Here is a 14942-nt window from a genome sequence, read left to right as displayed (position 1 = left end):
GAGGAGGAGGAGGAGGAGGAGGAGGAGGAGGAGAAGAAGAAGAAGAAGAAGAAGAAGAAGAAGAAGAAGAAGAAGAAGAAGAAGAAGAAGAAGAAGAAACTGGTCTTCAGCCGATTACAACTGATCTCCAGCCGATAGAGATCAGTTCACCAGGAGAAAATGGCCACTTTGGCAATTGGACTCTATGGCATTGTAGTCCCTCCCCTCTCCAAACCCCACCCTCCTCAGGCTCCGCCCCCAAAATCTCCAGGTATTTCCCAACCCGGAGATGGCAACCCTAGGTGTACATCTTTGACAATGAATTTTGGGCGCAGAGCAGCTTTTTCCAAACTAATGTATAAAATGTGTGTGTGAGAGTGGGTATGCATGTGTGAATATAAAGTATTAAGCAAAATTCAGGGGCACAAACCAGCCATAAATTTGTTCAGTATAATATACACATTTGTTTGGGGGGAAAGCTGCATGTCAGAGATTACTGAGCCAGAACATTTTTTTTTTTTTTGCTTTTCTCCATTGCCATTTCTAACTCGATCATAATATACTACACTCAACGATAATCCCAAATTGTTTGTTCCCTATGCTGTTTTGCTGTTAAACTGTAAGGCTGGTAATCTCAGGATTAGGATCTAATGGGAGGATCAGACTTTGTAGTGCAGAGGGCGTGCCCTAGCTGCAAATATTAATCCATCTCCCATCCCTGCTCACTGAAACAAAGACGCAAAGCTTGCCGTCAGATTGTGAATTAGAAACTGGCCAGGAAAGCCGTAGCTGCATTTGGAGGCCTTGGCGGGGTGACCTCTATGCCTGAGCCCCCTCCTGGTGAAAGCAAAGACAAAGGTTATTTACGCATGGTCGCTGTAGCCTGTTTCAGCCAGGATCAAATTCCCTGTTTCAGCCAGGATCAAATTTTTCTGTATGCACGTTACCTCATTCCTTGTCGGCTCAACCCTGTTTCAACGCAAAATGAACCCGGCTTTTCCCATTCCTCTTCTGGCCCGAATTAAACCGTTCATCCTGGCTCATTCCAGAATCAATGAGCGAGCGTACAACTTTCTCGGGTTGAGCTTCGGCCCACCCCTTTTCCAAACCCCTCTTCAAGGCAGCATCCAGATAGCCAAACAGGTGAAGCACAGAAGATTGGCTTCTCTCACAGCCAATCATGAAGCAGTGTGTGAAGAGGCAGAGATTCAAGTGCTTCCTGCTACCTCGGAGCTCTTTCTGAGCAAAAGAAAGGCTTTTTTAAAATGAGGCTTGGATTTCTCTCGCGAGGTAAGCCAATTACAGAGCAGCATTTAAAGGGGTGGGACTTGATTTGAACTTGGGAGACTGCTTTTCTGTATTCATGCCTCCATTAGCACACAGTTTCGTCCCTGATCCTTCCAGCCAATGCAAACAGTTTCCCCCAACCAGGGTTACTTTGATCCTGGCTGAAACAGGGAATAAAGGAGGCTACAGCGACCATGCGGAAATGACCATAGTCAAACTCTTGGCTCTCTTTGGTCGTTTATGCATGGGAGTTTTACCTGAGGTTTTGTTTCTCGCTGGACCCACACTTTCCTGTTGAGAATCTATGCACCTGCGGTCTCCAAGCTCAAGTCAAGTCCCCGCCCCTTTAAATGCTGCTTTGTAATTGGCTTACTTTGTAGAGCTTCTTGTGAGAGAAAATTCCCCCTCATACACACACCCAATTGCTGCATAGAAAAGCATTTTAAGAACAAAAAAAGGAGCAATCTGAAAGGGGAGAGAAATCCAAGCTTTGGTTTTAAAAAGCCTTTCTTCTGCTCAGAAAGAGCTCCCAGGAAGCATTTGAATCCCTGCCTCTTTACATGCTGCTTTGTAATTTGCTCTGAGAGAAGCCAAACTTCTGTGTCCCACACTTTGCCTTATGCACGGGGATTGCACCTGGGCAGAGCTCAAAGGAGAGGGAAGAATTGGATTAACAGAGGAACGGGAAGTCCCGGGATTTGTGAGGGCTGGCAGTGAGGTCATCTCTAATGGAGGGGAAACTCATGCATAACTCCAAGGAACAACCGAGACAGACCAGGGGCAAATGTGAGTGAAAGTACCCATGCACAAACGACCTTTATTACCTCCAGGAGCATCCTTGCATCTTGCTTAGAGAGGGGCAGAGCATTATGGCATGGCTAGGATTTGGACCCCGCACACGTGACTTAGTTGGATGGCATCCTTTTTTTTTTTTTAATCTTTAGGCTTCAAAGAAAATGAATTACCATTACTGCTGAAATATAAATGTCAATCTGATTAAATTATCATTTAAAACATGAGATTAAAAGATATACTGACATCCACGACCAATTTAACATCTGCCAGCAACGTGGCAAAGAGCCTATTCTGAATCACTGGCACACATCTTGGGCAACAGACCACTGGGCAGGACTCAGTAGGGTTGCCAGCTCTGGGTTGGGAAATATCTGGAGATTTTGAGGGTGGAGCCTGGGGAGGGGGGAAGGGGAGGGGAAGGGGACCTCAGCAGGGTATAATGCCGTAGAGCCCAGAGTCTTAAGCAGTCATTTTTTCCAGGGGAACTGACCTCGGTTGTCCGGTAATCAATAGTAATATCGGGAGATGTCTAGGTGCCACTTGGAGGTTGGCAACCCTAGCTCCCAGGGCCACATATTGGATTGCAGCCTGGTGCAACTCAGAGTAACTTGGTGGAGGTGAAGAGAAGGTTAGAGCTTAGGGTTGCTAACCTCTAGGTACTATACAAAATTTACAGATACCAATACTTTTTTTATATGTTATAATTTACCAATCACAATATATCTATCAGCATAGTTATACACCACAATAGTTACAAGTCAACAGTCACCAACTCTTGAATAATAATATATCAACAATAGGTATATTATACAACTATTATCAATATCATCTCACTACTAATTTACAAATAGACACAATTATGTCTTCACAAGCGTAATCTTTGTTATTTTCTCTTGACAGATGCCAGGCAGATGTATTGTGATTGGCAAATTATAACATATAAAAAAAGAATTGGTATCTGTAAATTTTGTATTGTAACTAACTATTATACAGAAGTATCTATTGCTGACAACAACCTCCAGGGACTCGCTGGAGATCTCCTGCTATTACCACTGATCTCCAGCCGATAGAGATCAGTTTGCCTGGAGAAAATGGCCGCTTTGGCCATTGGACTCTATGGCATTGAAGTCCCTCCCCTCCCCAATACACTTGATTGTATTGTCACTCATCCTGTCTTTAACATAGTTACTGGCTTACGTATAATGGAACCTCCAGGGTCTTTAGGAGAAATAGTAATTGTAAAAAGCAAGATGTTTTAAAATAACCAGAAGACAAAGGAATCAATGAAAAAGAAAGAAAAACCTAGATGGCTGGCTTCGGGCATAAAAAAAAACTGGCTATTGTTGTGATGCATCCCAAATTGTATGTTTGTGTAATCTGTGTTGTGCTCTACATCTGTGTCTGGAGGGCATTACCAACATGTTGGATACATAAAGAAAAGCATTACCATTACCAATATGTGGAAGGACACATAAAGAAAAAGGGGAAGAAAAAAAAAAGCTTCTGCTTCTAAATTCAAAAAACAAAATGTTTACCTTTCACCAGCATGATTAAGAAAAGGCTAATGTAAGCTTTCCTGCACTCTGAAGCATGAAGCATGTATAATTTAATAACGCTGATAAATCTTAAAGCCAGGAGCATTTGGCTAACACATGACCCACTTTTTCAATCAATTGGAAACATTTACATAACTGTCTAATGTAGGCTTTCCGTTTCCTGGATATAAAAGAAAGGAATGAAGCCTGTTTGAACAACGCCCTGAAGTAGATGTATTGCCGACGAGTCTCACAATGAAGGACTCACTAGATTTATTTTGCACACCCACTCAATGTGCATTAAAAAGATGTGGGCATGTTCTGGCAGCAGCATTGATGGGGAAGCAATTTTGGACTTGGGGATAGGGTTCCCAGCTCTGGCTAAATTGGGAAATTCCTGGAGATTTGGGGTCGGTGCTTGGGGAAGGCGAAGTTTCGGGGAGGGGAGGAGCTCAGCAGGGCTGCAATACCATAGAGTCTGCCTCTGAAGCTGCCATTTCATCCAAGCTGCCTTGGCAACCTTAAGGTTATGAGATGAAGGACAACTGAGGCCTGGATGCCATCTCCTCATTCTATATATGAATCTTTGAGTAGAAGTTACTAGTGCCTTAATACGTAGAAAAATGTTCATATGTAGAAGCCAATGGTGTGCTAGTTCACTGTTTCAGACTCTGTCTTCCCAAAGTCTGAGTTGGGGGCAAGCATGTCACCTCTTCAATGCATAGGGTTGCCAACCTCCAGGTGGTGGCTGGAGATCTCCTGCTATTACAACTGATCTACAGCCGATCAGTTCACCTGGAGAAAATTGGCAATTGGACTCTATGGCATTGAAGTCCCTTCCCGCTCCAAACCCCGCTCTCCTCAGGCTCCTGGACACTCTCCTGGACATAAAGAAAAGAAAATGAAACATTATAAGTTTGAACTATTGGGATTATGAACTCCTTTGTAATATTAAGCTGATGACTCATATGACTTATTTTGTGTGCACGTTATAATTGTGGTTAAGATTCTTTGATTTGATTATACATAGAGACTTTAGGTATCTTCGCCATTCTGAGTTGATTTCAGGTTTAGCTATACTTTGGAACACAGAGGTGTCATGTGTTACCTCCAGGTGGTGGCCAGAGATCTGCTATTGCAACTGATCTACAGCCGATAGAGATCAGTTCACCTGGAGAAAATTGGCATTTGAACTCCATGGCATTGAAGTCCCTCCCCTCCCCAAACCCCACCCTCCTCAGGCTCTGCCCCAAAAACCTCATGCCCATGGCAAAGAGGGACTTGGCAAATGGCAACCCTATCAATGCATCTGATGTTCCCTCTTACTCATGATTCTTCTTCCTGGACTGCCTTCTGATTTACTCTGCCTCCTTCATGACCACTTGTCGCCAGACAACCTCTATGTGGGGCCTGAGGTTCTCCCAGAATTACAACTGGTCTCCAGACAACAGAGATCAGGCCTCCCCCCCCGGAGAAAATGGCAGCTTTGGAGAGTAGACTTTATGGCATTATACCACACTGAGGTCATTCTCCTTCCTAAACCCTGTTCTCCCCAGGCTCCACCACCAAATCTCCAAATTCCCAACCCAGAGATATCAACCCAACTTCTGCCTCTCTGCTTAGGGCTGTTTGGAAAAATGTTGGCATCTGCATTTGATGAACTACGTGACAAGGGCCAGAAGGCTGTTGTATTAAAATATAAAATTCATCGCTCCACTGTATGAGTCAAGGGCTGACAATGCTTTTTTCCTATCTAGACCATTCTCATCAGATTAGTTTTAAAATTCCTTCTACCAATTATATATTTCTTCATTTAAAAAATCTCTCTGCTGCCTCGCCAGAGAACCAGCTTTTGGTTTCTGTCACTTCTGTTCCTCTCCTTGAGATAACATTTATTTAAAAAAAAGAGAGATATATCATTTATTGAAAAGATTTGTGCCCCACACACCCCAGCATCTGCCCATGCCAGCTAACAACATAAAACAAAACAATAATCAGTAAAGTAAAAAAAAAAAAACCAATAAAACCCATCAGCAGAATTTTAAAACAGCAGCCGGTAAGAAATGGCAGCAGAAAAGAAGCATAAAAGAGGAGATAAAATCAAACTGGAAGGAACCAACAGGAACAAGAGAATGAAATTTGTTTAGAAACCGGAGTGAACCAAAATGGTTTGGCCTGTCACCTAAAAGCCATTTATATAGGGTTGCCGGCCGCCAGGAGGGGCCTAGAGATTTCCTGCTTTTACAGTTGATCTCCAGACTACAGAGATCAGTTTCCCCTGGAGAAAATGGCTGTGGGTTGGCTGTGGGTCGGCTGAGGGTCAGCAGGCAATGTGTGCACGTGCGCCCACACACCAGTCACACAGTCTCAGCCCTGACTCTGGCTAGTATTTGGATGGGAGTCCCCCAAGGAATACCAGGGTCGTGACGGGGAAGTAGGCAATGGCAAACCACCTCTGAACGTCTCTTGCCTTGAAAACCCTACGGGATTGCCATAGGTCAGCTGTGTCTTGACGGCAAAGAAAAAAAATGCTTCAAGCGTAATGCTGAAGGATGGATACAAACATTTTCATACTGGCAGCACACGTATCCCAGCACACAATTCCCCATTTGAATAAAAGGAATGAGAAGCTGAGGGCATCTTGGCCATCTTCTGGTCACTAGGGGTGTGTGGGGGGGGAGGTAGCTGTGAATTTCCTGCATTGTGCAGGGGGTTGGACTTGATGACCCTGATGGTCCCTTCCAACTCTATGGCCATTTATGCATGGGAGGTTTTGCCTTGGATTTGCCTCTCTCTAGATGCACATTTTCCCCATCTGAGTTCTCAAAACTCCAAAATAAGCCCCCATGCAGAGTTTTGAGAATTTGGATGGGGGAAATATGCATATACAGAGCAGCAAATCCAAGGCAAAACCTCCCTTGAATAAATGGCCTATGATTCTATGAGACCAAAGGGAGGTTCAAAATGCAGGTGCCAAAAAAAAAAAATTCCCCTCCAATCGCTCATCATTTCAGTGCCCCAGAACTGAAGTAAGTGCAGGAAGGGCTTCTCATACATAGTTTTAAAAAATTGGCATCAAATTGTGTAAAGTGTCAAACTGACAACATTTTCAGCTTTGTACAGCAAGTAAACAAAAGCACTACTCGGTCTTTCTCTTTCTCTCCTTCCAGTTGAGAGAAACTCTGTCTTCCCTCGGGTCTCCCAACATTGTGATATTCACCATACCTCAGTAGAAGATGGAATCCAAAGTCTCTGAGGGTGGTCTAAATGTGACCCTCACAATCCGACTGCTGATGCACGGCAAGGTGAGTGGGGGGGGGAGCGTTTCCTGGCAATGATCCTCTCGTTCAAATTGGTGTTGGTACAAAACAAGGTGGTGGGTGACTGCCACGCCCGTGACGTTTTGTTCCCTGAGAAGTGTATGACCCATGACACTCCCTACACTTCATTAGGAAGGAAGTTGTGTGCTGTGATTCAGAGCCATGTCTACACACAACTTTTGGAAGCATCTGCCAGCTTGCTTAGCGGGAGAAATCCCAGACCCAAACCTGCTTTGGTGGCACCATCAAAGGAGTTGATATATAGAGACCTGGGGCCAAATCAGATGAGACACTGCTGCCTTTAGAAATCCTAGCATCATCTTTTTAAAAAAATGTTATCAGATGTGGGGCCTAACATAGGTTGAGACCATGGGAGGTGGGATTACCAGCTTCCAGGTGGGGCCTGGATAGGGTTGCCAACCTCCAGGTGGGGCCTGGAGTACTCCAGGTATTACAACTGATCTCCAGACGAAAGAGATCAGCTCACTTGGAGAAAATGGCTCCTTTGGAGGGTGGACTTAGGGTTGCCAGGTCCTTCTTCACAACTGGTGGGAGGTGTTTGGGGCAGAACCAGAGGAGGGCGGGGTTTGAGGAGCGGAAGGACTTCAATGCCATAGAGTCCAATGGTCAAAGCAGCCATTTTCTCCAGGTGAACTGATCTCTATCCGCTGGAAATCAGTTGTAATAGCAGGAGATCTCCAGCTAGTACCTGGAGGTTGGCATCCCAGGGTGGATTGTATAGCATTGTACCCTGGTGAGGATGCCCCCTCCCCAAAACCTGCCTTCCCCAGGCTCAGCTCCCAAAATCTCCAGGCATTTCCTAACCAAGAGCAGGCAACCTTAGGCCTGGAGATTTCCCAGAATTGTAACCGACTACATAGATCAGTTTCCCTTGGAGAAAGTGGCTGCTTTGGAGAATGGACTCTATGGTCTGAAACGCATGGTCACTTAGCACAGTTCCAGCCCAGTTCCAGCCCCGTTCCACCCAGGATCAAATGAACCCACATTGCCTGGAATGAGCAGGGACTAAACTATGTGCAAATGGATCCATGTAAACAGAAAATGAGGGTTCCTGCTGAGTAAGCCCTCCCCACCACCACCCCAGTTCCTGGTGATTGGTCCTTTCGAATTGACTAATGGAGGCTTCCCCCCTGCCCCACTTGTAATTTTAAAAGCATTTTAATACTAACAAAAAACAAAAACGGAGCTACCTAAAAGAAGGGGGGGCGAATCCAAGCCTTTTTTTAAAAAAAAGACTTACTTTTTCTCAGAAAAAGCTCCCAAGTAGCAGCAGGCAGGAAGCATTTGAATTCCTGCCTCTTCACAAACTGCCTCGTGATTGACTGTGATGCCAAAAATCTGTGTTTCCCCTATTTCTGTTTCTGTTTCTCCCAGAAGAGGAATGGGAAAAGGCGGGTTCATTTCGCTTCGATACAGGGCTGAAAGCCCGTTTGCGAAGATTTGATCCTGGGTGAAACTGGGCTGGAACGGGGCTGGAACTGGGATAACTGACCATGCGTTTTAGACCTATGGCAGTATACCCCACTGAGGTCTCTCCCCAAACTCTGCCCTTCCCAGACCCCATGCCCAAATCACCAGGAATTTCCCAACCTGGAGCTAACAACCTTAGAAAAGGGCAATGTAAGCCTTCCCCCACTAGGGTTGCCAACCTCCAGGTATTTGCTGGAGATCTCCTGCTATTACAACTGATCTCCAGCCAATAGAGATCAGTTCATCTAGAGAAAATGGCTGCTTTGGCAATTGGACTCTATGGCATTGAAGTGCCTGCCCTCCCCAAACCCTACCCTCCTCAGGTTCACATATTACTAGTGATCTCCAGACTACAGATATCAGATCTTTTGGAGTAAATGGCTGCTTTGGAGGGCGAACTCTATGGCCTTAGACCCCAGTGAGGTCCCTTCCCAAACAGCACTCTCCCCGGGCTGCATCCCCAAATCTCCAGGAATTTCCCAACCCAAAGTTAGCAACCTTAGCATCTAGGAAAGCAACAACTGAGTGGGCACGAGAGGTTCTCACCTCAGAAATCCCTCTGGTGGGCCCAGCCCCTGGGGAATGTCCAAAAGAGCTTGTTGGAGCCCCGTTTCTTCAGGGTATCTCCTGGTTTATTTATAAAGAAATTGAATTTCTTTATAAATAAAGAAATGATACTAGTCATGACGCATACCTATTCTCTCCAGGATCAGAAGAGCATGCCTATTATATTGGGTGCTGTGGAACACAGGCAGGATAATGCTGCTGCAGTCGCCTTGTTTGTGGGCTTCCTTAGAGGCACCTGGTTGGCCACTATGTGAACAGACTGCTGGACTCAATGGGCCTTGGTCTGATCCAGCAGGGCCTTTCTTATGTTCTTATGTTCATTTTCTCTCATGACTAAATGAGATGACTCATTTGTTAAGCCAAGCATGTCTTGAGCAGTGTGAGCAATATCTTTTGCCAAGGAATGTTCTCAGATTTGCTTATTTCATCCCCATTTTTCTTTTAAAACAGGAAGTTGGAAGCATCATTGGCAAGGTAATTTCTTAAATTACGCTTTTAAATCTTTCTAATACTCTGATTATTAAATACATCATCTACTCTACTCTCTGAGGATAGCAGCATATGTTGGAGGGGATCCCCATTGGACAAAGTGGAGATCTGTCTCGTCTCTCTTCCATCTCAAAGGATGGCTGTTGAGTGGATGCTCAACAGAGCGGGCTGAATGTGGCAGGCCCATCAGTAGGGGTGCCAGTTATGGGCTGTGCAAAAAAAAAAAAAATCGGTAAATTTTGGGTTCGGGTTTATTGGGGCCAAATTTTTTGGTAAACTCAAAATAAGCCGAATTCCCATACTGGTAAATATGGGAATTCCAGGGAAACCCGAAAAAAAATCAGCCATCAGAGTCCATAGGGAATTTTCGTGGCTCCTGGGGGGACATTTTTGGCTTTCCCTAGGCTTTGCGAAGCTCCTGGGGGGCATTTTTTGAGATAGAGTCCCCAAATTTGCAGTGTAGCTACAAGGGACTCTCTTTGCCTGAACCCCCAAGGTTGGTGAAGATTGGGTCCGGGGAACCAGAGTTAAGGGGTCTGGAAGGGGTCACCCCATCCTCCATAGAGAATAAATAGTGAAGTGGCCATGGTCAGAATCTCTATTGTGAATTTCATTATGTAACTCTATGGAGGAGCCCGGCAAACTTTCCCACTTTTGAAAGCAATGGTGGGAAAGTTGGCTGGGCTTCTCCATAGAGATACATAACAAAATTCACAATAGAGGTTCTGACCATGGCCACTTCACTATTTATTCTCTATGGAGGATGGGGTGACCCCTTCCAGACCCCATAATTCTGGTTCCCCGGACCCAATCTTCACCAACCTTGAGGGTTCAGACAAGGAGAGTCCCTTGTAGCTACACTGCAAATTTGGGGGCTCTACCTCAAAAAATGCCCCCCAGGAGTTTCGCAAAGCCTAGGGAAAGCCAAACCGGGAAAAGCCGAATAATTACCTGTTTTTTTCGGGGATTTTAAATTCCTCTTTTGCTTTCTCCCCAGGCTTTGCCATTCGGTAAACCTGAACCCGAAATTTACCGAAATGGCTTTTTTCCAGTTTTATTTTCAGTTTGGGTTAATCAATTTGCACAGCCCTAGTGCCTGTCCCTGTTGCTGCCTGCTAGCATCTGAAAGGAAAGTGGGAGAAAAATGGTGGGGACTTTGGAAGTGACATCATGACATTGAGGAGGGTGCATTCTAGGGTTTGCCCCAAACCCTGTGGTTTAACCATAGAGATTTTGGAAATCCTAGAGTGGCCGACAACCAGCAGGAGTTTGGGGGAGGGAAATTCGGGGCGGGGGGCAGTGTCAGAGCAACAATATTACATCACTTCAGGGGAAAACCCAGAATTGCCATCACACCACTCTAGGATATGCTGGAAAGGGGGTGGCAGCTGGCAATCCTAGTTTATGTGCTTCTCCCTTTCCTCACTATATTCTCACATTAATCCTGTGGGAGAGTGGCTGGCCCAAAGTCACACAGTGAGTTGTGTAGGAATTTGAACCCAGGTCTCCTTGAACACATGAAGCTGCCTTATACTGAATCAGACACTTGGTCCATCAGTCAGTATTGTCTACTCAGACCGGTAGCAGCTCCCCAGGGTCTCAGGCAGAGGTCTTTCACAACACCTACTTGCCTAGTCCCTTTAACTGGAGATGTCGGGGATTGAACCTGAGACCTTCTGCATGCCAAGCAGATGCTTTACCACTGAGCCACAGCCCCTCCTTGGTCCTAGTCTGGCATTCTGACCACCATACTAATATGCTAGCCATGTCTGCCTGGAGAATCTGTCTACGTACTTGGGAACCCTGTCTTTTAAACCATGTCAGCAGAACCTACATGTGTATGGCTGTATGTACATAGATGCACATTTTCAGCTAAATGCATAGGGGTTGGCAGAGAGCAGGCACAATCCCCCCCCCCATCCCTGAACATATGAGGAGGGCTAAAGTTAAATCCTAAACAGAGTTACTCCACTCTAAACCCATTGGTGGCAGAAATTGAAATCAGTTCTCTTTAATGGAATTATATTCCCACATTTCTCCATCATGCAGGCGGTCAAAGATATGTATCTGTGGAGACTAGATGTCTAAAAGATATAACTCTTTTTTACCTGGATATTGGACAAGGCGGGCTTATGCTAAGATTCTTCCCATTATCTTTACTAAAAGCGTGATGAAAGTTCCATACAGTTTGATTTGGAAATATTGACGATATCGCCTTTTGATGGTTGGTTGTTTTGTCTACTTTCAGAAAGGAGAAACAGTGAAAAAGATGCGTGAGGAGGTGAGCATTGATGATTCCACAAAGCATCATGGAGGCTGTCTCTCCACAGGACTGAAAAGTGGGATTTAGTCATTAGTGCTGTTGTTGTTTAGTTACCATCTGGAGGCTGGCAACCCTATCCCCCATCCCTAGCATTGCCAACGCTGGGTTGGGAAATATCTGGAGATTTTGTGGGTGGAACCTGGGGAGGTTGGCATTTTGGGAAGGGAGGATCTCAGTGGGGTACGATGCCATAGAGTCCACCCTCCAAGCAGCCATTTTCTCCAGGGGAACTGAACTTGGTCATCTGGAGATCAGTGGTTATAGCAGGAGATCTCCATGTGCCACCTGGAGATTGGCAACCCTACCCATCGCAAAGTGTCTTTCCCTGATGCAAGGGCCTCCTATACCAAAGGATGCAACCCAAGAGGGAACCACCATTAGCCAAACAGATCCATCATGTCCACCCCGCAGTCAGAGGTGTATGGTTGATTTATTTTATAGCAGTCATTCTTCTTTCTGAAGAGTAAATAAAATCTGAATAGATATGGCAGGGGTCCCCAACCTTTTTGAGCCTGTGGGCATCTTTGAATTCTGACACAGTGCAGTGGGTGCAGCAGCCACAAAATGGGTGCCACAAAATGGCTGCTGCAGCTTATGTTCAGACACGCAGCGCAGATCGTTGTGCTGTGGTGGCAGCTGCTGCCAAAGCAACATTTTGTAAAAATTTGCATATAAAATCTCCAGTGGCCTTGCTGGGCGAAAGCCTCACCTGGCTACACCCACTTTCCAAAAGCACTTGGCAGGCACCAGGAAAGGTGTTTGCGGGTGCTCGAAATGTCCTGTGACATTTTACAAAAATTAATTTTAAAATGTGATACATAAAGCCTGAGCTGCATAAATGTGGCTTCTATTGATCTGACAAGATGTGGCTTTTCCATTGTAGAGTGGCGCACGAATCAATATTTCAGAAGGAAATTGTCCAGAGAGGATCGTGACCATTACTGGCCCCACGGATGCCATCTTCAAGGCTTTCGCAATGATCGCTTACAAATTTGAAGAGGTAAGAAAATCAGTCATTTCACAGGAGGTCAACAGATAGTTGATGAAAGGGCGCACGTGTCTCCCTCCACAAAACTAGTTTTCAGTCATGTCAAAACTATGAAAGTGTGCCAAAAATTACAAGGAGAAGGGGTGGGACACTGAGAGAGAAAGTTGACTACAGCGATTGTGTTTCAAGGAACTCTGCTGATAGCTCCTTGGTGAAATCTTTTCAGAATGGAACATTTTAGACAGCCAGTGCGACGCGGTGATTGTAACGTTAGACTAGGATCTGGGAGACCCTGGGGGTTTGAACCTGGTTGTTTGGGTGACCGTGGGCTAGTCACGCTTTCTCAGCCTAACCTACCTCACAGGGTGGTTGTGAGGATAAAATGGGGGAAGGGACACTGCTCTGAGCCTGAAGGATAAAAATGGACCAGCTACCTAGCGAAAGGGATTGATTAGAGGAACAGAAAGGAAATATCTGGCCATTTGCAGGGCAATCCTAAAGAGAATTACTCCAGTCTAATCCCATTCATTTCAATGGGTTTAGACTAGAGCAGCTCTCTTTAGGATTAAGAATTTAAGAACATAAGAAAGGCCATGCTGGATCAGACCAAGGTTCAGCAGTCTGTTCACACAGTGGCCAACCAGGTGCCTCTAGGAAGCCCACAAACAAGACAACTGTAGCAGCATCCTGCTTGTGTTCCAAACCACCTAATATAATAGGCATGCTCCTCTGATCCTGGAGAGAATAGGTATGCATCATGACTAGTAGCCATGGATAGCCCTCTCCTCCATGAACGTGTCCACTCCCCTCTTAAAGTCTTCCAAGTTGGCAGCCATTACCACATCCTGGGGCAGGGAGTTCCACAATTTAAGTATGCATTGTGTGAAGAAATACTTCCTTTTATCTGTTTTGAATCTCTCACCCTCCAGCTTCAGCAGATGACCCAGCATTCTGGTATTATGAGGGATCCTTCTTGTTGTATTATGCTTCTGAGAGATCCTTTTTGTTGTGGCCTGGTTTGGGGCTCATCTGTCCATCTTATCAATTAGGCAGAAGGAAGACAATTCTGTTCACTCATGGCCTGGTGATCTCCTTATGCCATGTTTTACTCATGAGAGCCTTTCTTTCTCTCTTTCCAAAGGATATAATCAACTCCATGAGCAACAGTACTGCTACAAGTAAGCCACCAGTAACACTGAGGTTGGTTGTGCCAGCGAGCCAGTGTGGGTCACTGATTGGCAAAGGAGGCTCCAAGATTAAGGAAATCAGGGAGGTAATGCCTGCGGCTTTCTTCTAAACAGGTCTTCTTTGTCTTTTTTTAAAATAAAATTTTATTGTTTTTTTAATCAAACATGTACAAGTCATACACATCACGCACTCCTTGAACTCCATATCCACAACAAGATCCTCCTGAAATAACAAACCGAGGGGAGCTAATACGTTCTCTATCAGTTAATGTATTTCTTATTAGGCTGGACTCACACAATATTCTTTGCTAAAACAAATACATAAACGTTTATTCTCTAATTTACATTTAATCTAGATTATTTATCTTCATTTGTTGTGCTGGTCATTGACTGTAATAAAATTTCTATTTATATTTCTCTTCATTTGTAGTTCTGTTGAATTAAAACATTATTACTCTTGGATAAAGCTAATAATCAATATTTTTGAACTACCATTAAAATCAAATATTTTCCCATATCAAATCTACTGTCTACTATTATATCTATACATAGTAACCTATATGGTCATAGCAGGTTTTCTTTAAGGCCAGGTGTTCAGGCTGGTTTTGCAAATTCTCCTGCTGCTAGAGACTCATATAGCTGCTGTCCCAAAGTAAGGGCAGGAGGGAGATTGAAGCTGTCTTAAAGAAGAAGAAAAATGCCTGGATACAACCTTGTGGCTGCAACCCATAAAGCAACTGTGGTAGACTCGAACCAAAATGGCAAAAATGCAATTAATTCTGTTTGTTTAGCAGGCTAGATCTGGATGGCCCAGGCTAGCACCATCTTGTCAGATGTTGGAAGCCAAGCAGGGCCAACCCTGGTTAGTACTTGGATGGGAGACCACCAAAGAAGTCCAGGGTTGCTACGCAGAGGCAGGCAATGGCAAACCATCTCTGAATGTCTTTTGCCTTGAAAACCTTTTGGGGTTGTTCTAAGTCA

At 44.9% G+C, this 14942-nt stretch overlaps 1 protein-coding gene across 8 annotated transcripts in view; it reads left to right on the top strand.

The window, feature by feature from the left end:
- The window catches only part of PCBP3 (poly(rC) binding protein 3), a 66357-nt gene that overhangs the window by 17317 nt on the left and 34098 nt on the right, over positions 1–14942 (top strand). For 7 of the 8 annotated variants that reach the window (XM_056856064.1, XM_056856063.1, XM_056856062.1 and 4 more), the window contains exons 1-4: positions 9437–9448; positions 11712–11744; positions 12670–12786; positions 13916–14047. In XM_056856064.1, the coding sequence (XP_056712042.1) occupies positions 11733–11744; positions 12670–12786; positions 13916–14047 (261 nt within the window). In that variant the 5' untranslated portion in view covers positions 9437–9448; positions 11712–11732. Of the gene's footprint in view, positions 1–6766; positions 6902–9424; positions 9449–11711; positions 11745–12669; positions 12787–13915; positions 14048–14942 lie in introns of those variants that run through there. The other variant, XM_056856065.1, reaches the window with a different exon arrangement.

This window comes from Euleptes europaea, chromosome 10 (assembly GCF_029931775.1).
Source record: "Euleptes europaea isolate rEulEur1 chromosome 10, rEulEur1.hap1, whole genome shotgun sequence".
Taxonomy (NCBI): domain Eukaryota; kingdom Metazoa; phylum Chordata; class Lepidosauria; order Squamata; family Sphaerodactylidae; genus Euleptes; species Euleptes europaea.
This window is presented reverse-complemented; position numbering and strand designations above follow the sequence as displayed.